The 23531-nt window shown below is 44.2% G+C and overlaps 1 protein-coding gene across 2 annotated transcripts in view; it reads left to right on the top strand.

The window, feature by feature from the left end:
• The first annotated feature begins 442 nt into the window (after nt 1-442).
• The window catches only part of LOC147892958 (zinc knuckle (CCHC-type) family protein), a 46533-nt gene continuing 23444 nt past the window's right edge, over nt 443-23531 (top strand). The window contains exons 1-6 of one of the 2 annotated variants that reach the window (XM_087387348.1): nt 447-867; nt 3172-3224; nt 16038-16203; nt 16398-16486; nt 16903-17035; nt 17208-17300. In XM_087387348.1, coding sequence (XP_087243474.1) covers nt 667-867; nt 3172-3224; nt 16038-16203; nt 16398-16486; nt 16903-17035; nt 17208-17300 — 735 coding nt within the window. In that variant the 5' untranslated portion in view covers nt 447-666. Of the gene's footprint in view, nt 868-3171; nt 3225-16037; nt 16204-16397; nt 16487-16902; nt 17036-17207; nt 17301-23531 lie in introns of both variants that reach the window. The other variant, XM_087387349.1, reaches the window with a different exon arrangement.

The raw sequence follows: 23531 nt of genomic DNA, 5'->3' as shown, positions 1-23531 counted from the left end.
CAGCAGGTCATAAGTTATGAAAGATTTTTTTTTGAAGTTCTGGACACGGCAACAAGCTCGTAGCACCCAACATTTTTTAGATTTGAGAGCCGACTGATCACACAGTCCATATCGAGCCTTCGAGCCTTACCTTCCCCTGCCCCCCACCCCCACCCCCGCCCTACCCTTTTTTTCCCCTCACCATCACTCTAACCTCACCCGATCCCTACGGGCAAACCACTGGGTGGTCAGACACACACCCACAGCGCACTCACACGTTCTATCACCACGCGAGTGCCTTGGCCGTTCTTAGCGACTTGGACTTTGACTTGGGCGGACGTTGCGGATGGCCAATGGTGCAAAGGAGATCAATTCACGAATTGGGTTCGTGCACAGAGTGACATGCTTCGCCAGCACAGTGGGTGGTCGAACACACATCCACACTGCACTCACACATGTTTGCGATCACCACGCGAATGCCTTGAACGTTTCCTAGCTGACTTTGACTTTGACTTTGACTTTGACTTTGACTTGGGCGGGGGTACCCTTAGCGAGAAAAGGAGAGCAATTCACGAACTGGGTCTTGCACAGGGTGACATGCTTCACCAGCACAGACACGCTTACAATCCACAATTGTGGTTACAATACACAATTGCCCACAAGTGATGCCATCTTACTTCATCCGCAATGCAAATCTCCTTCTCCTGCTGTGATTTGCATCTGCTCCGAACACCCTTCCTCCATCACCGTATCACCCGTCTGGAGAAACTCGATACTTGCAACAGGATTTGTATCACTCTTCCACCCAGTCTTCGAAAATGCAGGACCTTAGCTTCCTTCTTGGCTTTCGCCAACGGCCATGTGCAAAAGGATTCGCGAAATTTTTCGGTGCGTGCACACACACGTATCAATGAAGTCATTTTGTGTGAGCAAATTCTAATCCTTTAATACTCTTTCAGTAAATAAGATGCCGCCACAGCTTCTTCTGTGCAAAATATGCTGTCCCGAGTTACAAAATTGCACGTCCTTATGAGCGCAGAGCTGAATTCATCCCTTGTTGATTTAATAGTATGGGTGGCTGTTTGTGATTCAGTCACTGGACAGTGTTATATACTCAGATTGGTTGACAAACAGGGAGGCATACTTCGTGTAATTTTATCTGCACGTGCATCTGAAACCTAGGCAGTGAGCTGGGCTTCCTGGAAACAGTCTTGGTTGACAGCCAGTTTCTTTTCTTGTATTTACCATCATTAGCTCCTGCTGTAAGCTGACTTATATGTTGTTTTTCAAGCATTAATAGAAGGTTCTCTTTTTTTGGGGAAAAAAGAGGGTATAAGCACCTACAATTTTATCGATTCCCAATCTGTAAGGATTGACGTCCGTCCTTATACTTAAGCAATGCCATATCAGCATTTAATGCAAGTAGACACATTAGCCGAAGGGTTAAGTGTGCCAAGTAAATCCTGTGTGTTATTGGACTCACTTGAGGAGCGGCTATACTGGACATGTTGAATGTTTTATGTGTATTTATCAAGATGGATACTCCTTTCGTATTCATCATGTTAAGGCCGAAGAAGAAAATCAACACCGGTTTCAGAAGAAGGAATCAACACCAGACATCATTTTGACTTGATACATGAAACTTTCTAGTCCAAGGTTACAATGCTACTGCCTCTTTCCAAATCCCCATGAATAAATATTTTGTTCTCACTTCTATACTTTTGTGCTAGTCTTCTCTTATGCTTGGATATTGATGAGAACATAAGCGTAGCTTTGTGGACTAAGTTATTTTTATGTTTTAATTTTCTCATTTACTCATAATTTTGCTTAAAGTTGCATACAAACTTCCTTCTTTCCTTTGTACAAGCTCCCTTCTCCTTTTCCTTCTTGTGCGCATGCACATGCGCACAGTTGCCTCATGCAAGATTGCAGAAGGGCATGCAATTGGTATAAAGGGGTTCTGTAGATTAAAGGAACGTCACTTTCAGCCTTTAGAATTTCCCACCAAGACATAATTGCGAGAAATCTAAGTCCCATCCAAGGTCTCCTGGATGCAAACTGCTGCCCAGGGGATCATCAGCATGACGGCGTCAATTCATATTATTGAGCCCTAAATATCTCAGTGTGGATAGATAAGCTTTGTGAAGCTTATTATGGCTATAAGACATCTTAGCAGGCCCTTGAAGATTACAAGATGTCCTGCATCCCTGCACCAATGGAATCCACAAGCAGAAACTGAGAGCAGAACAAGTGAACTGAAACAGCAAGGAAATGCGAATGGAGACAGATGGAAATGGGCAGGAGAGTCAGGGAAAACTTTGCACTGACTGCTGAGAAAACCCTCCACAAATAGTATGCATACAAGAGGGCAGGGGCCCCTATTTATAGGGGGAGTTCCCCTGCTGCCGACTGAAGCAACTTGCTGGTCTGTCTAACCTGAGCCAACCAGACTGGTTAGTTTAACCCAACCAGACTGGTCGGGTCAACTGACCTGGTTGGGTGGCCAAATCTGGCCTCAACCCTGGCTGATGCAGCTGGCCAAATCTGGCCTAACAGGCCACTATGCAACCCTCAAACCAGCAGTTAGCCCTGGCAATGTGCCCTGGCTAAACTCCCAACTACCCAGGAGAAAACACAGTAAGAAAGGTCTCACACATTACACCTCTTTCTGGGCGGGCACACCCACATAGCAGCCCTCACTCTCTAATATACATAGAGGAGATGACTAATGCCAACAGCTTTCAGTTTGTCTTCGGGTGCCACAGGTACCTGATTGTACCCAATGAACAGTGCATAAAATTGTATAATTCCTTTCCGGGTATTTGATGAAAATCCGATCAATGAAGGGAAGAGGGTAATCAGGCATTGTTCCTTTGTTGAGTTCTTTATAATTGATGTAGACCCTAACACCTATATGGAAAAAATTAGACCACCTTCCAGCAGCTTCACATTCCTGTTTTTGTTATTTTTTTAATGGTTTCTGAAAGTCCCTTGGGTACATGATGTGCTATATTTGTATTATAAAGCAAGGACATACATGGGTCAACAAGACAACTCTTTGTATTTTATTTAGGTAGTGGCTTTAATAAAGCTTTTCTAGGAAGCAGTTTCAATCAAGCTACTTGATTTAGATTTTCATGAAAGGGATTCTAACACAAAAATGGGCATTGTCTTTGATGGACAACTTGGCAGTTGGATTGGGATCCATTTGATGATTTTTTTGGATCTCACCCGGAGTCTCCCAGGTTGGTTTCAGCTACTTTGATGGCTTTCTGTTAACAGTACTTTCTTATATGGCATAGTTCTTGAATTCTTGTTCAACCTTATATATGTCTAGGTTGAAGACCTTTCTGGAAGCATTCTTTCCCTAGTCAATAATAATTTGTTTGTGTTACAATGACATTCAAAGTTTGTTTTTTGTGGCAAGTGTGAGCTGTTCTTCTCATGATATAGTTTAAAAGGAGATGCATGATCATGTTTGTGATGGTTGTAGCTTTCTGGAATTTTCTGGAATTATCTGGGTTCACATATCTATCTCTTCCATGCAAAATGATAGAGCTGCTGCCTCTGTCGGCCTGCTGTACATGCTGCTGCACTAGCCCTACCACCTGCAGCACCCTCCGTACCTGCTGCTGCTGCTGTACCATCTGCAGTATTATTGGTACCTGCTGTACCTGCTGCTGTAGGAGCCCAGGTACCTTCACAAGCTTGACCTAACAGTAGACCTATGTGCTGCCCATGTAGCAGCCAGTCTGCTGCCTACATGGCAGCCCTAATCTCTTCTGGTCGTCCCATCTAGTATGGGAAGTCATTCTCCCCCATGTCCCTCATGTGGGCGCTCACAAGGGGTGAGGTGAGCCTCATATTCCAACAGCCATACCCTAATACCTAAATCACCCTATAAAAGCATGACCTATGACCTATATGTTCAAATAGTTGTGCACAGTCAAAAGGTGCCTAGATGTGTAGACATTTTGAGAGGTTTTTACTCTTTCAGTTGTGAGTTGATGGAAACACTCCCAAAAAATTAGTAGACCTAATAACAAGAAAATCTTTGGAAAAGGGGGGAATGATCAGAAAGGTTTCATTTTTCATTAGGGCAAAAAGGGCTTCCAAACAGTCTTCTACTCAAAGATCATCAGATAGAAAAACTGCAGGACATGTATTACATACTGTTGAAAATAGGAGGAAATGAATCACTCAAACCTCCACCCAAGATCTCTCCAACTCTTACACACACTCAACTCAGATAGATGATCACAGATGCAATAAACACTCACTCAGAAATAACTTGGACGGAGAGAGAGAGAGAGAGTATACTCATCCACCGGATGGTGGGCAGAAAAACAGCTCACAGGGAGCAATACAAAATACAGCAAAGTGCTGGAGAATACTGAAGGACTCTCTCTCTCACAAACTGCTCCAGAACTGAGTGGAGGCTTTCAGTCTTGCACTGGATACTGGAAACAATGAAGGAGTGGGCCTTTTATAGGCACTGCCCAGGCCCCTTGAGTTGACCGACCAGCAGGGTCGGTACCCTGTCTGGTGGCCGACCAGGTGGGCCCTAGAAAACCGACCAGGGTTGGCCCTGGTCGGTGGCCCTGGTTGGGCCGACTTGGCCTGCCACAGGCCCCTATTTAAGGGTGCCCTGTGCAGCCAGTCTGCGCAGCTGCAGGCGCCTCCAAGTGAGGCCTAAGGCCCCTGTTTTCCTGCTGTTGCAGGCAGCAATCAGCCCGTGTGCTGGTTGCCTATAATGCCGGCCTGATTCTCTCTCTTTCCCCAGCCCTCCTACCTCTCACTGCCCCTTGTCCCCTCAAATCGGGGGCTCACAGGTGGGCACAGTGATTTTCCAACACCCCCCCTCAATGTCACAACTGTGGGCCAATCCCCATGCGTTTGATGAGGTGCTCCATGTGTTCTCGAGGGAGTGCCTTCGTGAAGAGGTCGGACAAGTTGTCGGCGGTCGGGCGATCACGTCGTCGATGATGAGCTCTTGAACAAAGTGGTAATGAACTTCGATGTGCTTGGTCCGCGCATGGTACACTGGATTCTTGGCAATGGCTATGCAACTTTGATTGTCGCACATCAGCACTGTTGCATCGTCCTGACACACGTCCATGTCCTCCAGAATCCACCTCAACCACAGTGTCTCACAAGCTGTTGTACACACGGCTCTGTACTGTGCCTCTGTAGATGAAAGGGCCACTGTGGGTTGCTTCTTACTGAGCCAAGAGATGGCACCAGATGCAAGTAAGAAACAATACCCTGTTGTCGATCTTCTGGTGTCAGCATCACCAGCCCAATCACTGTCACAGAACCCGCCTAGTTCGATGCCTTTGGTATAGGTGATTCCATAGGTGCAAGTACCCTTTAGATACCTCAGCACCCGTAAACCTGCATCCCAATGACTCTTCCTGGGAGAAGCAGAAAACTGGCATAATAGCCCAACTGCATAACAAATATCAGGTCGAGTATTGGTAAGGTAAAGCAAGCTTCCTACCAATCGTCGGTACAGAGGAGTATCGATCGGCTGAGATGTGTCGTGAACACTTAGCTTGAGCTCGACCTCCATGGGAGTTACTGCTGTCCTGCAATCCTCCATCTGAAATCTCTTCAGAAGTTCTCTGCAATATTTCTCCTGTGAAATGAAGATCTTGCCTTTGGCCTGCTTTACTTCTATCCCAAGGAAGTAGTGTAATAACCCAAGGTCAGTCATCTCAAACTCAGACATGAGTAGCTCCTTGACTTGTGAAATCTTCTTGACATGGTCACCTGTCAAGATAAGGTCATCAACATAAAGGATGAGTACCAGTCGCAATCCCTTCTCAATGAACAAGTAAAGGTTTGCCTCAGAAGGACTCCGACTTAGCCCTATCTTCTGAAAGAATACATCAATCCTTTGGTACCAAGCTCTGGGGGCCTGTTTCAGCCCGTATAACGCCTTCTTCAACCTGCAGACCTTTAATGGGGACCCTAGATCTTGAAAGCCCGGTGGCTGCTCCACGTATACCTCCTCCTCCAGGGTTCCATTAAGGAATGCGGACTTCACGTCCATTTGAAAAATAGGCCACTGGAATCGAGCAGCAAGGGCAATCATTGTCCGGATAGTAACCATGCGGGCTGTGGGAGAAAAAGTTTCATTAAAATCCATGCCTTCAGTTTGAGCAAAACCTTTGACCACTAACCTTGCTTTATACTTATCCAAGCTGCCGTCTGATTTGTATTTAAGTTTGTATACCCACTTAGTGCCGATGACTTTCCGTCGCGGGGGCCTGGCCACTAAGTCCCAGGTATTGTTCTTCAGGATAGCATCCATCTCTGCCTGCATGGCAGCCTGCCATTCTGGATTGTCCTTCGCCTCTTCGAAGGTCCTTGGCTCGTCAAGCTGAGCCACCAACGCAAAATTCACGGATGGGGTCTTTTGAAGACGTTGGGACCGATGCAATCCGGAACTGCTACTCTCAGGTAATTCGGTGACCTGAGACTCTTCCAATGTCCTTAGGTACCATTGGGGCAACCTTTTCTGCTTCTCAGTGGGAGGAGGAACTGAAACTGCTTCTGGAACATCCTGCTCTTTCTCAGTATCTTGTGGAACATCAGCTTTTGATTTTGCCACCTTTTGGATGGTCAACCTGGGGCGGGGTGGGTTCGGGGGTTGAACAATCTCCTCCTCCTCAATCTGAGGCTCCTCCTGGGGTTCAGGTTCCTTTTCCTCGAAGACAACATCCCGACTAACAAGGATCTACTTCTTTACTGGGTCGAAGAGTCGATAGGCCTTGGATTCTTCGCTATATCCAACAAAGATACATTTTTTGCTTCGGGAATCAAGCTTGGTCTTGTCTTCCTTGTGCACATGCACCCATGCGTTAGATCCAAAAATGCGAAGATGAGTGATAGAGGGCTTCTTACCATAAAATGCCTCATATGGAGTCTTGTAGTTGACGGCCTTCGTGTTTGTTCTGTTGAGAATGTGTACGGCTGTATTGATAGCTTCACTCCAATAGGCTTTAGAAAGATTCCTCCCTCGGAGCATAGCAAGCCCTGTCTCTGTGGTGGTTCTATGCTTCCTTTCGGCTATCCCGTTTTGCTGAGAAGTATGTGCTGTGGTGAGTTGTCGCTTGATCCCATGCTTGTGACAAAATGTGTTGAACTCATTTGAGGTGAATTCTCCCCCCCTGTCTGTGCGGAACGTCTTGACATCCTCCCCTGTCTCCTTTTCAACTCTGGCCTTCCAGTCCCCTTGAACTTCTCGAAAGCCTGAGACTTTTTAGCCAAACAATATACCCAGGTCATTCTACTGAAATCATCCACAAAGAGAAGTGAGTACCTGGATCCTGCCCACGATGCTATAGACATTGGGCCACAAATGTCGGCGTGAACCAACTCAAGTGGTTTGCTGGCCCGAAACGAGGCCTCTTGTGGGAACTTATCCCTGTGCTGCTTGCCTTCTAGACAAGCCCTACAGACATCATCTTTGCCCGTAATTGGTGGAAGTCCATCCACCATCTTCGACTTTGACATTTCAGCCAAGATTCCATAGTTGACATGACCGAAGCGCTCATGCCAAAGTTTGGACTTTCTGTTGTCTTCATGAACCAACATTGCACTGAGACGGTATAGTCCGTTCTCTTCAACTCCTTGAGCCACCATCTGTCCATTTGCTTTGGATGTCACGGTGACCTTGCCATCTTGAAAGAGAACTACCATGTTGTTTTTGTCCATCTGACTTACATACAGTAAATTCTTGCAAAGGTTGGGTACATAAAGTACTCGAGATATCCTTCTCCTCACCTGCGGTTGTAATGAAAGGAATGCTACCGATGCCCTTCACAGGACACGTTCGGCTATCCCCGACATAAACTTTGGAATCCGGGTGTGTACTTTCCATGGTTTTGAACCAAGTCCTTCTGTTGGACATGTGCTTGGAAGCACCGCTGTCAACATACCAACCCTCTTTACCTTCACTGACTGCATATGCTGAACAATGTTCATTGATTAAAAACAACGGTCCAGTCGTCACATTGGCAGAATTATTCTTAGGCTCTTCTTTGTTCTTGGCTTCTCTCTTCCGCTTTTGATCTGCCTTCTTCTTTCGGCATTCTTTGGCGGAGTGGCCAAGCTTTTCACAGTAATAGTACTTCATTTTCTTCTTTCGGTCAGCGTCCTCTGACTTCTTGAACTCCTTTGGCTTGCCTTTTCCAGGCTTGTCTTTGGCCACTAATGCCTTCTTGTCGGTTTGCGTAAAGAGTTTCTCTCGAGCCTCCTCCTGAAGCAGGAGTGGGCCAAGCTCCTCAAAGGTGATTGGCTTAGTCCGTTGACCCGCAGTGACCGTAGTCACAAAACTTTTGAAACTCCGTGGCAACTTGTGGAGTGTGAGCAACGCCAATTGACTCGAGTCCACCTTTCGACCAACCGTTGCGAGCTGGTCCCGCATGACTTTCACCTTTGTCAGATGGTCATGCACACTATCACCCTCATTCATATCAAGATTATAAAGCTGATGCTGAAGAGTTATGATACGGGCTGTATTATCGGTTTCATACAGCTCCTTGAGTATGGCCCATGCCTCTGAAGACGTCTTTGCCAACTGGATATGAGGAATCACAGCATCTGCTGTCGTGCCAATAAGCATTGCTAAATCTTGAGCATCCCTCTCCTCCCATGCACTGAGTTCATCCGCATCTGCTTCAACTAAAACTTTACCTCTTTTGTCCACAATGTCCTTCGGCTTCTCCTCGGTCCCAATCACTATCTTCCACAGCTTCCGTGCCAACAGATGGCTTCGGATCTTGACTTTCCAGATTGGATAGTTCATCCCATCGAGCTTTCCAGCTTCACCAAAATTGGGAATAAATGAAGAAGGAAGATGACTGGAGAAGGAGGAAGGACGAGCAATGGGTGTAGAGGCTTCTGAATGCTGATCCATCTCGGTGAATAGCAAACTGAAAAACTGAAGCAAAAAAGATGTACTGACCTCCCGTGCTAGCCTGAGCTGAAAACAGAATCGCCTTTCTGCCAAGGGACTCCTTCCTTCAGAGAGTGCTTTGATGAAGAAGAGTTGAGAGCCTATGGCTCTGATACCATGTTGAAAATAGGAGGGAATGAATCACTCAAACCTCCACCCAAGATCTCTCCAACTCTTACACACACTCAACTCAGATAGATGATCACAGATGCAATAAACACTCACTCAGAAATAACTTGGACAGAGAGAGAGAGAGAGAGTATATTCATCCACCGGATGGTGGGCAGAAAAACAGCTCACAGGGAGCAATACAAAATACAGCAAAGTGCTGGAGAATACTGAAGGACTCTCTCTCTCACAAACTGCTCCAGAACTGAGTGCACAGCACAGCCTTGGAAGGAGGCTTTCAGTCTTGCACTGGATACTGGAAACAATGAAGGAGTGGGCCTTTTATAGGCACTGCCCAGGCCCCTTGAGTTGACCGACCAGCAGGGTCGGTACCCTGTCTGGTGGCCGACCAGGGTTGGCCCTGGTCGGTGGCCCTGGTTGGGCTGACTTGGCCTGCCACAGGCCCCTATTTAAGGGTGCCCTGTGCAGCCAGTCTGCGCAGCTGCAGGCGCCTCGAAGTGAGGCCTAAGGCCCCTGTTTTCCTGCTGTTGCAGGCAGCAACCAGCCCGTGTGCTGGTTGCCTAGATGCCGGCCTGAGTCTCTCTCTTTCCCCAGCCCTCCTACCTCTCACTGCCCCTTGTCCCCTCAAATCGGGGGCTCACAGGTGGGCACAGGGAGTTTCTAACACATACTTGGTCAGGTACTGCAGCATGCATGTCTGCTGCAGGGCCTGCAGAAGGCAGAAGGTCTGGAGCAGGGACCAGAAGCAAGGCGCATCCAGAACATACCTTAAACAGGCCAGGGAGCAGGTCGGCTGACCTGGAACCCTACAGACTGGGCCAGCTGGTTGGCCAGTCTGCGGATACTGAGTCGGCCTGTTCAGGGGGCCTCCAGCCCTAGAAAGAGGGCCCAAGCACTGGGCATAGTCATTCAGTGTGTGGGCTTATCTGGTGCCTCAGATTGGGCTGCATACACATCAGCTGGGAGGTCCAGGAACACCTACAACAGAGCCACACAACAGGCTACCATCACAGCAGCAAGGAGGACAGGAATCATGGAGACTTGTGCCTCGCCTTTGGCTGCAGACGGAAGCAGCAAGGAGGTCAAGGATCAAGGAGGAAGCAATGCCTCACCATTGGTTGTCCATGGAGCAGTAAGGAAGGGTGTTTGGAGGGCGTCACTATGCAGCTCACAGGAGAGCATGCAGGCTGACACAGGTTGAAGGTGCTAGAAAGAGGTTACTCCATTTTTTTGGAGCAATCTATAATATATGATCTACTGTGTACTGTTGCATGTTAGCTATGGCAATCAATGAATGCTCAGAAATGAGTGAGAGAAAAGAGCCAAAAACGAGCGGCTATGATCAAAATGCTGCAAGTACAAGTGTGGAGGCTCAAGGGAGAGCCAACATAACCAAACCCTAGGGCTAACTGCCCTAACTGGACTAAGTGTCCTAACTGACCTAGATGGTACATAAACTAACTGTACCAATAGTCCTAACTTACTATAACTAGGCCTACAAGGCTCATACCAAGGTATAAGTGGCATCTATGGATAGCCCATGAGATGGCCTACATTGCACTGCTCAAAGATTTAGGTCTGTATGCATCTCTCTCTGCATTTGTGTACAGATTAAGGAAAGAATTGATATTTGAAATAGCAATGTGGGGTTTCTGGGCATACACTTTGACAATCTTCCGCTGCGGGGAGTGTTGGCTGTAGCAAGCATCCTCCACCTCTTTTTTCTAACATGGTATCAGAGCCTTGAGGAAGGCTCACCCTTCCTCACAAGTGTTGGAAGCTCGAAGGTGAGAATCTTTGAAAGGAGATCTCGGTTCAAGCTTGTAGAAATCGACTTCTAACATTTGAAGGACAGATACCCTTGTGAGAAGGGGTAGGATAACAGCCATGATAAGGAAATCAAGGGCTTAGGAGGAGTACACCTGTCTCAATCTTGATCACCATGGTCGGATGATTTTGGAGATTAGGACCGGAGGGGAGCTAAGGCTACATCATATAAAAAATGCGGCTAGGGTAGTGGTGACATTAGTAGATCCAGATGCGGTTAGGGATTGGTTATGGTGAGATCCAGACGTCCTGGCCATAACCATTGGCACAGCTACATACTAGGTGCTCACACACATTCAATTGGTGGACACGGCGTTTTCAGCATGGACCATGTTGTAGAAGAGCTCCTGAGAGGCTCAATGTAATTCATGCTTTAATGACGAAATTCAAAGATATACTTTAGCCTGAGAGAGGTTAGGAAGTAAAAGAATCCCGAGTCATACAAAATAAGACTGAAAGTATTGAAAAGTATAAAGCCAAGTTGATTGCAAAGAATTATGCCCAAAAGAAGGCATAGATTATGCTGAGACCTTTACACCAACCAATAGCTAAACACAATACAATTTGATTGATCATTACCATTGCCACACATTATGGCTGGCCTCTTGGTTAGCTGGATGTTAAAACCACTATTTTTAATGGCGTTATGAAAGAGGAAGCTTATACATGGATTTAAGGTTAAAGGCAAGAATGTAAGCTAAAGAAGGCTTTGTATGGATTAAAGCCATGAAAGAGGAGTATCATACAAAATAAGACTTGGGATGAAAGTATTGAAAAGTATAAAGCCAAGTTGATTGCAAAGGGTTATGCCCAAAAGAAGGCATAGATTATGCTGACTCGCATAATTGCACGAAACAGCCGTTTCGTGGCAAGAAACGGAAACGGCGAAATGGAAACGGTGTTTCTTGAAGAAACGCCGTTTCATAAAACCTGTTTTTGCCCTAGACCCCCAAAATCGCGATTTCGCCGCCTGGCTCCTTTTTTCGCCGCCTCTCGCCCATTGCACTCCTTCTGTGCATCCTTGCTGCTGGTTTAAAGGGCATCACTAGAACCACCAGAAGATGGCCTACATTCCGGTCAGTGCTGAAAGGTCACTCCCCCATAAAGGTGCTACATACATGGCAGTCAGTCTTACGAGAGTGTCAGAGCCAACCCTTCGTCGGTGGATCCTGGAAATGCGAGAGAGAGAAGAAGAAGAAGAAGAAGAATATATTATCGTCCTCTGAAGACCAAAAATCGGCCTATGGGACCTGAGCAATACAAAATCCTCGTACACAAAGACTCCTCCCTTGGAGGGGAGGGTATTAAGAGAAACTACCTTTATGTCTTAGGTGAGTTCCTGTGCTTGAAAAGCTTATAGACAAACGTTCCTAAAGCTGGGGGTGACCCGCTATGTAGCATATCAGCCAGTCTGTTATGTCCCTCGAGAAGAGAGCTAAATTATTTCCGGATGTGAGTATAGTAAGGGCATATCATTACCATGTGTTCTTCAGTTTCTGCCATTCCCTGGTCACATAATTGGCATATTCTGCTCTCTTTTGGCATATCTTTCCATCCTCATATTTGAATCTGCAGCTGGTGTGATCGGGTGCGAAGTGAGGCCAAAGCTCTTCGCTTATGTATTGCCATAGGTGTGCAAATGTACTTCTGCGTGGCTGTTTCTCTTCCTGTATAAGTAGCCCAATATTCGGGGTTGATAAATGTACGGTAGTACTCAAACTTATCTCTGTTTTCAGCTGTTTTCAGAGAGAGAGAGAGAGAGAGAGAGAGAGAGAGAGAGATTATAAATATAAGTAAATATGGCTGATATTCTGACCAAACCTCTTGCTAAGATTAAGCAAGAGCAGCTCTTTAACATAATGGGTGTGAAGCATCCATTGTCCATCAAGGGGTAGTGATGAGAATGAACTATGGATTTAGTTTATTGACCCACACATGGGGCTAGTTGGTGGTTAGGATTATTAAAAGGTGAAAAAGAGTTAGGTCTCAGGCTAGACCACATATGACTTCATGTCATTGGTAGGTAGTTAGAGATTTGGAGGGGATGGATGCCACATGGCGCCATATAATTGGTCTAACTAAGTGGCTTTGGCAAGCAATCACTATCTCACGTATTCTAGAAAATTTGGTGTGTTGGATTATTAAAACGTAAAAAAGAGTGGTAGTTAGACCTTAGGTCCTAGGTAAGGCCACATGTGACTTCATGTCATTGGTAGGTAGCTAGAGATTTCGAGGTGATGGATGCCTTATTGCTCTAACTAAGTGACTTTGCCATGTGTCACACATACATGGAAATCACCATTCACACACTCTAGCTCAGCCAAGTAGATATTAATATTGCATCTGTGCATGTGTCAGGGCTCCGATTGGGCACACTACGTTAGTGCCACATAGGTGGTTTGACCCTTACCTTTCGAAAACGTCAAAGGGTGGCTTCACCTCAAGGATTCATTATGTGTTTTGCAGTTGGTTGTTGTAGTTCCTAGCATATTCTTGTGCCATGTGTTTGACAGGGCACTTCTGTCTAGAAGGCCTCCATCTTGTTTTCTTTCAGACCCTTACCATCATTTGCCTAGCACTCTCTTTGGAGACAATCAACAAGTTGAGCTTGTAGTTGTAGATCGCCTTGTTAGCTACCAGCCATTTGAACATCACAGGGAGTGGAAGCCCTTGCAAAGAGTTGGGACCTATATTCTGCAAAGGAGAGGATGTCGTGAAGTCTAGAGTCTGATGAGATGCCAAATATGAAGCTGACTTCCTCTATTGATTACCGCACTGACAAGTCTGCTAATACACCTGCATTTATATGCTGCAAAATTATATCCAATCTGTCAAAGGAGAGACTTCAAATCACAGAATTTACTCCAATATTTGATAATTGCACTCTTGACAAATTTGGTTAAGAGATACTTCACTTTGGCCCACTTTACGGGCCACTTTCTTCCTTATATTATGGGGACCTTGAAAGCCCATAAGAATACTTTTTGTTGGATTACCAACGCACATACAGTTATCTTTTTTGAAATTGCTGTAATGGTAACACTGCATTACAAGCTACTCTACAAAAGAAATTTCAAAGCAAAGATTGCATTCATATTAACCATTCTGGTTTGTATACTTGATACACAATGTGGCACTTAATTTTCCTCAAAAGATTGCAATGCATCTTTGACATTGGCGAAGGTTACCAGAACATTCTACTGGAAGGAAGTTTGCTCATGGAAAGAATTAGCCTTTACCCGTATACAGAAAGGATTCATTGCCATTATGGCAAATGGAAAGGCTCTCTGGAGAAAACCAAACCTAAATTTGAGAAGGCCTAGAACAAGGGTAGTCTTACATAGTTAAACAATTGATTCTTGTCTAACATGCCTGTTAGACTTGGCAATCTTGTCTTTAGATGAGTGGCGGTTGTTTTCATGGGATTTTCCTGCTCATGCCTTCAGTATAATATCTATTTTTCCTCGTTTGAATTGAACTTCAAAAAGAGACCCATAAGCTCACAAGCATTAAACTTATGAAGAAGATTATGGCACGCATGCCACTACATGGATGACATTATGATTTCCAATCTAGACGATGCGAAAGAATTCTCAAGGAGGGTGTCAAATAAGCTACTTCCCTTTGAATGTTCTTAATCAAACTACTTAGAAACTTGTGGGACGGCTTACTTTGAGATACAGGTTGAAAAGTTTGTACTTTCAGCAAAGTAGCCCAAACCCTGTCTGTGTGCTCTCTTACGCATTCACCATTTTCTGCTTAAAGCTGTCCCACTCTACAGACATGTCCCTCTCAAAACAGGAGACAAGTATTTGCTTCTTCAAATCTTCCCAAGGCTTCGAGTGTTGGCTCTTCTTGTGCAAAATTTGTATCCAGACTCGAGCGCCATCCTAGAAGCGTCCAGGCTTATGAGCACGGTTGCACTTTGTCATCCGCACATGCTCCTCCCCCAATCTATCTGCTTCACATGCCTAGAGTGAGTGTCTAGATCTGATGAAGGATCGGAATCCCCATGTGATATGAGCCTATACTTCCTTCCATGCAATTTTACCTACTTTGGCACTATGGCTCTTCTTTTCTCCCATTCTTTCTCATCATAATCAGTGAGCTTATCCTCTCAGTGAATTCCTCTGAACCTGCATCTTCTTCTAGTGCATCTCATATTTTCCATTCCACAAAATCTTTTGGGACTGTGCTATCTTTTCCTTTCTACTTGTCATCATCAGCCCCTCTCTTCACTCTCGTTCTTTCTTACTGAAACCTGTTTTTGGGCTGCGTTGTCCATGTTTTCCTCCTTTCCAGGTCTCCCTGCAGCCTGCTCAATAGCTGAACCCCAACTTCAAAAATTTCTATTTCAAATCAGCCTCAATCTCAGCCTTAAATGAGTCGAAAAGCTCAAATAAGTGATTAGTTTTTGGCTCTTGTAGTGGTGCTCATCGTGACTCTTCCCTGTAGGTAATCCTTCCCAAGCATCTGAAGTTTTCGGTTTCAGTCTGGTCCACAAATCTGACTGATCTATTCTTCTTCATGCGCATGGTCTTTCTCAGGGTCAGAGATGACCTCTTAGAAACCTTGGGATTGGGTTTGATGTAGATGTCTTGCCGGACGTGTGACGTCTTGTAATAGGGAAACTGATTAGTAATTTGTACTCAATGTGTAAAATAAATAAATCAGCTCAAAAAAGAAGAAAATGTGGTACCATTGTCTATATATAAACCCTGGAAAAGTGTAGGCATGTTATATTCTCTCACTCAGACTTTAATTTATGAATCACGATCTGACTTGTTTTGGGTGTTTGGAGTAGTGTTCCTTTACATTCTACTTACCTCTTGGTGCTCGCGAGTTTTTTCTCATTCATGTCTTCTTTGGTTGGTGTTCGTGATTCGAGCTTGTGTTATTGGCTCGTTCTCCTTTTTATTCGTGCAAGCACTAATTAATTGACAATTCAAGTTTGCTTTCTAAGGCCTTGAAAAGACATCAGATAAGAGGTTTTGGTGCTGTGGAATATATGTAACAAGTCGGTTTTGGTGCTGTGGAATATATGTAACAAGTCTTTTCTCATCTTTCTGTTGTACATAATTACATGTATCGATTTCTGAAGATCCTCATCTAACGAATGACATGTATGTGTTTATAGACGGCAGGTTGCTGTTCGGGGTCCTGACTTGAGATCTTGGTATGGCCAAGATGGAGAATTAGTGAGAGATTTTCCGTGCCCCAGTTGTAGGGGTCGCGGTTATGATGTTTGTCCAAGGTGTGATGTTGGAACTCCAGAAGCTTCCTGCCCAGAGTGCTTGGGAAAGGTAGTCACCATGATGGAAGTGGCTGGTTGTCATAATGAATGGGCACTGAAGTTGTTATATATCATTGTATCACTGATTTGTCCTCTATTTGGTCAGGGGTTTGCATAAGAGAAACTTTCAACTGTGCTATCAGGCTCTCTTATTTGAAGAAAGAAGATTGTAAATTGCCACCTTGCTTTAAACGATTGCCACAGGGTTTGAAGACCTGCTTGCAATGTCTTGGAGAACGCACTGTATGGATGAAGAGTCTAGATGAAATACCATGGGAAAATACACAGTTTCGGTATGTATCCTGCTACCCTTGGCCTTTTGTCAGTGCCATCATATGTTCTTTTACTTTTTGTTGGGTGTTTTCTCTTCTGCTGTTGGAAGGGCTTCAAAGGTATTACTTCTTTATTCTATTTGCTGCTCACTGCTTATTGAAAGTCCAGTAAAAAAAGTTGTGCGATAGGTTCTTGTTATCTAAGCACTTGGCTTGTACCCACAAAACAATGCGTCTTAGTCTGCATTATGCATGTCTAATGGAAGGAATCGACAATTATCTTTACTTATTGCGATGAATGCCTACTTTCTGTCCATAGTTTGAGGGAGTATTTATGGGTTTGTAACATATTTTAAGCCGGACAAAGTAATGTCCCCTTATGTAAAAACTCATTTCAGATAGATAGTTCTGAATGGGCATTGTATTTAATGGATTAGCTCTCCCCTTCAAATTGAAGATGACGAAATCATTGATCGCATGGAAATTCAACTTACCCCAGAAAAGAAATCCAAGCGTGTATACAGTTCACCACCAGCGGAAGTCCGTGAAAAGATACGGCATGCTTTGAAGGTCTGTAAAGCTCAAAGATATTCTGTTACTTTTTGCTTCATGTTAGGGGAAATTAGAAAATCTGTTCTTGTCTCTCAACAAACCTAGGAAATTGAAAAAGTGGTTGTGGAAGTATAATAGCATGTTTAGTATAGATTAAATTGATGCCAATCAGCAGCTTTACCCTTTGCAGACATTAGATGCCCGAACAGGGTCTGTCACAAGGAGAATGAGGAAGATACATAGTGACCCAGTTTTAAATGCGAAAAGGATAGCTGCTTTAAAGGTTTACTCCATGCTTCTTGTTTTCCTTTGTCAAACTTTGGGAACTTTGCACATCATTATGGTCACTGGGTGCACAAAAATTCTTAAAAAATAACACGTATTTGAAGGAACTTCAGGCGTTTGCGTCGTAAAATTGTTGTGCAACATGGTCAGTATTAGGTAGTAAAGCTATAAATTAAGGTTTCTTGGGTGTTTTGTGAATGTTTTTTTTCACAGTTCTATTGCAATAGAGGTAATTTGGGGATCAGCGTTTAGGGTAAATATATAAAATGGTCAATTGTGCAGGATCTTGTAGGCACAGGGATGGTAGGCAACTTTACATGCCTTGGTTGAGAAAATTGCAAAACTGGGCACATCCTGTGCTTCTCCAGTATTGTCATTGTAAATGGTTATGTTTGTGTTAGGCTTATCACAAGTCTTTCTAGAGTTCTATCACTCACTTATTTTCAGGGTGCACTTTTTTCTAATTTTAAGTGGCAATGCTCATGATTTTATCTGTTTTGATGAGTACTATTTTGAAGTATTCAGAATAGTTCTTGGCCCGTGTTCTGTATGTCATAATATGACTGAGGACGTTCATAGTGTGCTTGATTTGAAGTTGAATTGAATCATTGAAGATCTGAGATAACTCATCCAAAATGTTCGCCATTTATGCTAATTTTCCAAAATGTTTGCTTTGTATTTTTGAATATTTTTTTAATGCTAATCATATCATGTAGCAATTCAGTGTAAATTTGTTTCGTTTTCGTCACTTCCTTTTTACCTGGCCTTTGCTCCTGGTTGTCAACGTTCTTACAACTTGGTGATCTCTTAAATATTTGCTAATAATTTATGTTCGTTAATAAATATATGTTTCTATTTCCAAGATGTTGCTATAGTACTTTATACTATTTTATTCTGTGCCCGTAGTTGTCACCATTCTTATAATCATGAACCGTCTATTATGTGTTTACTGTTCTTGGCCTTCTATCCTTTGTCAGCCATCTATACTAAATATATTGAAAGAGCCAGTGGTTCATACCGGAGTATGAATTCTGTGAGTAAAAGTTTGCTATCCTTGAGCAATCCCTTTGTTACAAGGTATTGTTGTGGAATCTATAGTAGCTTGAGGCTTGAGTTGACAGTGTGTGCAGGAGATCGTGACGGGAATTATGTTAACAATACTGTGAGTGGAAGTAATTGAATGATTCAGCTTTGTTTGCTCTCTCCTTCGCATCTTTTATGCAGTTCTACCCCTTCCTCCCTCTTGCCACTGGTTTACTGATTGGGACTCCTTTTTCCTTGCTTCACTTGATTATTGCTCGTTACATATATTTTCTGCTGGGGTACTGCCCTCATTTACTGTAGTCATTGTCATTGTATTTGGTTGTCAGCACTAGGCTACTTTGATCACTAGCTTAAAAGGTCAATACAAGTTTTCGGACGATACATTTGTGATGAATGTGTAACTCTAGGGTTTTAATCTCATTAAAGGTTTAAGTTTTCTTACAAAACCCTCAGTTTTTGTATATTTTCAGAAGTATGCTCTTCAGCTGTGTGTTCTCTCCTCTCCATTTGTATTCAAGTTGTATTACGGCACCCTCTTGGAGCAGTCCCTGCCAACTTTGACATGTGTTTGTGTTAGAATTATTGTTATAATTTAGCAGTGACCAATGTAATGTAATAAGTAGGTTAGGGGCACTTTTCCCTCATTTAGAGGTTTTTCCCCCTAACCACAGTTAGTTCACTAACTACGGTTAGTGAAGGATAAGGTTTTGTCACTTAGACAAAACCTATCCCTCTCTTGAGTTGTAATACACTCTTCTATTGCAACTATCGTTTTTAGCTCTCACTCTCCTCTGCTCTCACACTCTGCTCTCTCTCTCCCTCTACAACTCACATTTGGTATCAGAGCGGTGCTCCTTCCCGGACGTGCTCCCAGCTCCTTGCCCAAGCTCCTCCTGCAAGTCGAGCTGCCCAAGCTTCTGCTGTTGCATCATCGCCGTACAGCCCCAGCCCGTACAGCTCCCGTACCATTCCGTACAGCTGCCCGTGAACAACTCCGTACAGCCATTGTTGGCTGTTCCGTACGTCCGTACCAGGCCCAACTGCCCTACGCCATCCGCATGCTTGTCCGTACCTGCACGTGTCGACAGCGCCATCCGTACTTGCACGTGATCCGTACATACGTCGGATCTGAAGCGGCACCCATACACTGCTCCGTCCGTACTATGTACTGTAGAGTAGCGCCGCCCGTACAACCGTACAGCGTCACCCGCACAACCGTACACAACCGTACAATGCCGTCTGTACAGGGTGCCGTACATCCCTACAGTTCCATATATCCGTACACAGGAGGGTACCGTCCGTACAGCAAGGGAGCTATTGGTTGGTAAATTAAATTCGAGGCAGATTTTTGCTTTGCAGGCCATTTTGTGGGCAGATTTGGACACATTTTGTGTATTGGGAATTTGTCAAATTTGGGGCTTTTGCATTTGTTGCAGAGATTGCAAAAATTTGGGGCTTTTGCAATCACACTGTAATTTTGCAGTGAAATTTGGGGCTTTTGCAGGCAGAGAGCAATTTGTGCAACATTTGGGGCTTTCAGACCATTTGCCCCTTTCTGGTTGCAATTTCAAGCCACAAATTGGGGCTTTTGTGTTGGGAGAGCAATTTTGCAGGTTTCAGTTCACACTGCCTTTCTGTGAGTGTTTTGAAGCACTTTTGGCAGGTTTTGGGAGAGATTGGATGCTCTGGCAGATTTTTGACAGAGACATTATAGAGATTTGAGTTGCATTTTTAGCCAGTGTTTGGCTGTATTGTTTGGGAATTGTGCACTCCATTCCCAGCAAGGGAATTCAGATTTGCATTTGCTGTATTTTCTTTCTCAGACATGGCCCAACAAAATCAGAATGATTTTCAGTTCAGTGGTCTCTCACAAGAGGATAAGCTGGATGGTACCAACTACTCCCTCTGGAGTTTTATGGTACGCAATATTCTGATTTCCCGTAATTTGTGGGACTATGTAAATGGGGATGAGATCCGGCCAGCAAATGTGGCACCTAATACCCCTCTCCAGCAAGGAGGAGGCAGAGGTTGTGCACAGGGTACAGCTGCAGCACAAGTTATTGGTGCAGTTATACCTACCACTCCAGAGCAAAAGAGATGGGATTCACGTGATGCTTTAGCTTTGTCGTGTATTTCTCTTTCGGTGAAAAGATTCATCATTCCACATATTCGGTCGTGTAAGACCTCAAAGGTAGCATGGGATATTTTGGAGAGCATGTATGCAGCTCGGAATGATGCCAGGGTGTCTTTTTTGAAAAGAGAATTGTCTCATACACATATGGAAGAGGGTGACTCCATGTCAGTGCACCTCACAAAGCTAGAGGATTTACGAGAGCAATTGTTGAATATTGATGACATCATTCCTGATTCAGAGATGATTACCACTACTCTGAATTCTCTTCCTGAGTCTTATCTCAGCTTTCATACCTCGCTGAATTTGTCGTTGAGGGGGGGGTGCAAATCCTCTCAATTTTCACGAGTAGATAGGACTTTTGTTACAGGAAGAGCAGACCAGGAAAAACATGGCTTCACGAGCAGGTGAACATGCCATGCTTTCAAAATTCAAGCCTAAAGTAAAGGGACAAGCAAAGACATCAGCAAATCAGCCTTCCAATGGTTCAGGACAGCCTTCTCAAAAGGCTAAAGGTGATGCAGGTAAACCCAAGAAGAAGGGAATATGTCATTACTGCAAAAAGCCAGGTCACTACATTGGAGAATGCAAGAAAAGGCTTGCAAAAGAAAAGAAAAACAGCTCCGGTATGGCTGTTTCTGATTCAGCTCCTCATGTATCTGACAATGAGCAAGCTACAGCCAACTTTGTGGAGCACGACTATGCCTTCTTGTCTTGCATTTCAGACTCTCAATTGGCTGCTCCGGATACTACAGCCACTTGTAATGATGACTCTTATGCTTTTCTGACATGCAGTTATGATTCTTCCAAGGATGCATCAGCTTTCAGTGTCAATGAGACACAAAATACATGGTATTTTGATAGCGGTGCCTCAAAGCATATCACTTCCAGGAAGTGTCTTTTCACATCTCTGCATCCACCTCCTATTGGTAAAAAGGTCACATGTGCCAACAACTCCTCCTATTCAGTTCGTGGTACAGGAGAAGTTGAACTTACAGCCATTGATGGCTCAACATTCAAAATTTCTGATGTCTTGTATGTGCCTGGTATCACAAAAAATCTACTTTCAGTGTCCCCTCTAAACAGAGCTGGATTTCAGGTCATTTTTTAAGATGACAAGTGTGCAGTCCATGACAGAGAGAATGACTATGCCTTGAGATTGTCTAGCACTTTGTTACGTGGTCTTTTTCAGCTTGACATGTATGAGAAAAGACTAGCACATGCTCTTGCAGTTTCCACTCCTACTGCTGCTATGCAGAATGCGGAGTTATGGCATGCCAGATATGGACACATGCATTATGGTAGCTTGATGACACTTCAAAAACATGCTATGGTTGATGCATTGCCTCCTCTTGAAACACCTCCTCCACATGCCTGTGAAGGGTGCATTCTTGGTAAAATGCACAGATTTCCTTTCAAAAGGATGGATCAGTAAAAGCTGTTCGAAAATTACAGCAAGCATTCATAGTGATGTCTGTGGTCCCATGAGGACTCCATCATTGGGTGGTCATCTTTACTTTGTCACTTTTATAGATGACTACTCCAACTACACTTGGGTTTATGGGCTGAAACGCAAATCAGAAGTGTTTATGGTTTTCAAACACTTTGCAGCCATGGTTGAAAATGAATCAGGACTCAAGATACAGACATTACGCACAGATAGAGGAGGGGAGTATTTGTCTGCAGATTTTGATGCATTTTTGAAAGACAAGGGCATTGCACATCAGCTTACAGTGAGGCTAACTCCTCAGCAAAATGGCAAAGCTGAGAGGAAAAATCGTTCTCTTATGGAGATGGATAGATGCATGCTAAAAAGCAAAAAATTGCCTCACAAATTTTGGCTTGAAGGTCTCATGTGTGCCAATTATGTTTTGAATCGGGCTCCCACAAAAGCTTTGAAGACCAAGATGTGGAATCACAAACTTCTTTACTTAATGTGCATCACGTAGATGTGCAGACTCATCAATAGACAATGAACCAGCCAGATAGAGAAAGCACCAAAATAATATATTTCCGTCCAGAACTATGGACACAATACAAAATAGATAGATCCAGAGTCCCACCAATGGTGTGGTCCTCTGATCTAACCACAAGGTCCTTCTCCTATTTGTTGGCTATCTCTAGACTTGAGCCTGCGTGTTCCACCTGAAGGGCCTGAAGGGGGAAGAAGAGAAAGAGGGAGAGAGTGTGAGAGAGAGAAGACACAAGTGTGCGGGTGTGAAGTGATGAGCCACACCACAAACTCATTAGTTTTATTAGGATTAGGTTTTACCCTATGACTGTCTTAAGACAGTCATAGGTGTCCTATCTTTAATAAAGGGGTGGCAATGTGCCTTTACCCCTACAACCTCCCACCTAAAGGCCAATGTGCCTAAAGGGGAGAAAAGAATAAAAATTACAGCAATATACAGTTACTGTATACAAGACCATAAAATAAGAATGGTCTCATCCTAATCCCATGATGTGGCGGCAATGTGCAAACCGCTCAGTAGGCAAGCTCTTAGTGAGCAAATCTGCAGGATTATCATCAGTATGCACCTTCACAAGCTCAAGTCGCTTGTCTTCCAGTACCTCCCTGATGAAATGATATTTCACATCTATGTGCTTGGTCTTCTGATGAAAGACCGGATTCTTTGCCAACATGATAGCACTCTGACTATCGCAATGCAAAACTGGCATATCTCCTCTAATGCCCAAGTCTCCCACCAGCCGAGTAAGCCATATTGCTTCCTTGCAAGCCTCAGTGGCTGCAACATATTCAGCTTCAGTAGTTGACAGTGCAATGCATTTCTGCAACCGAGACACCCATGATATAGCACCTCCTGCAAATGTGAAAATATAACCGGTAGTAGACTTCCGGTTATCTGCATTCCCTGCATAGTCTGAGTCTGTAAAACCATGCACCAATGCATCCTGCCTACCATAGCATATGCACAAGTCTTTGGTACCCTTGAGATACCTCAAGACACCTTTCACTGCTTCCCAGTGCCGCTTGCCTGGATTTGCCATATACCTGCTGATGACTCCCACCGCAAAAGCAATATCCGGACGAGT

The sequence above is a fragment of the Dipteris shenzhenensis genome, chromosome 16 (assembly GCF_047967505.1).
Source record: "Dipteris shenzhenensis isolate YYH24624 ecotype China chromosome 16, Dip_SZ_1.0, whole genome shotgun sequence".
In the NCBI taxonomy this organism is placed as follows: domain Eukaryota; kingdom Viridiplantae; phylum Streptophyta; class Polypodiopsida; order Gleicheniales; family Dipteridaceae; genus Dipteris; species Dipteris shenzhenensis.
This window is presented reverse-complemented; position numbering and strand designations above follow the sequence as displayed.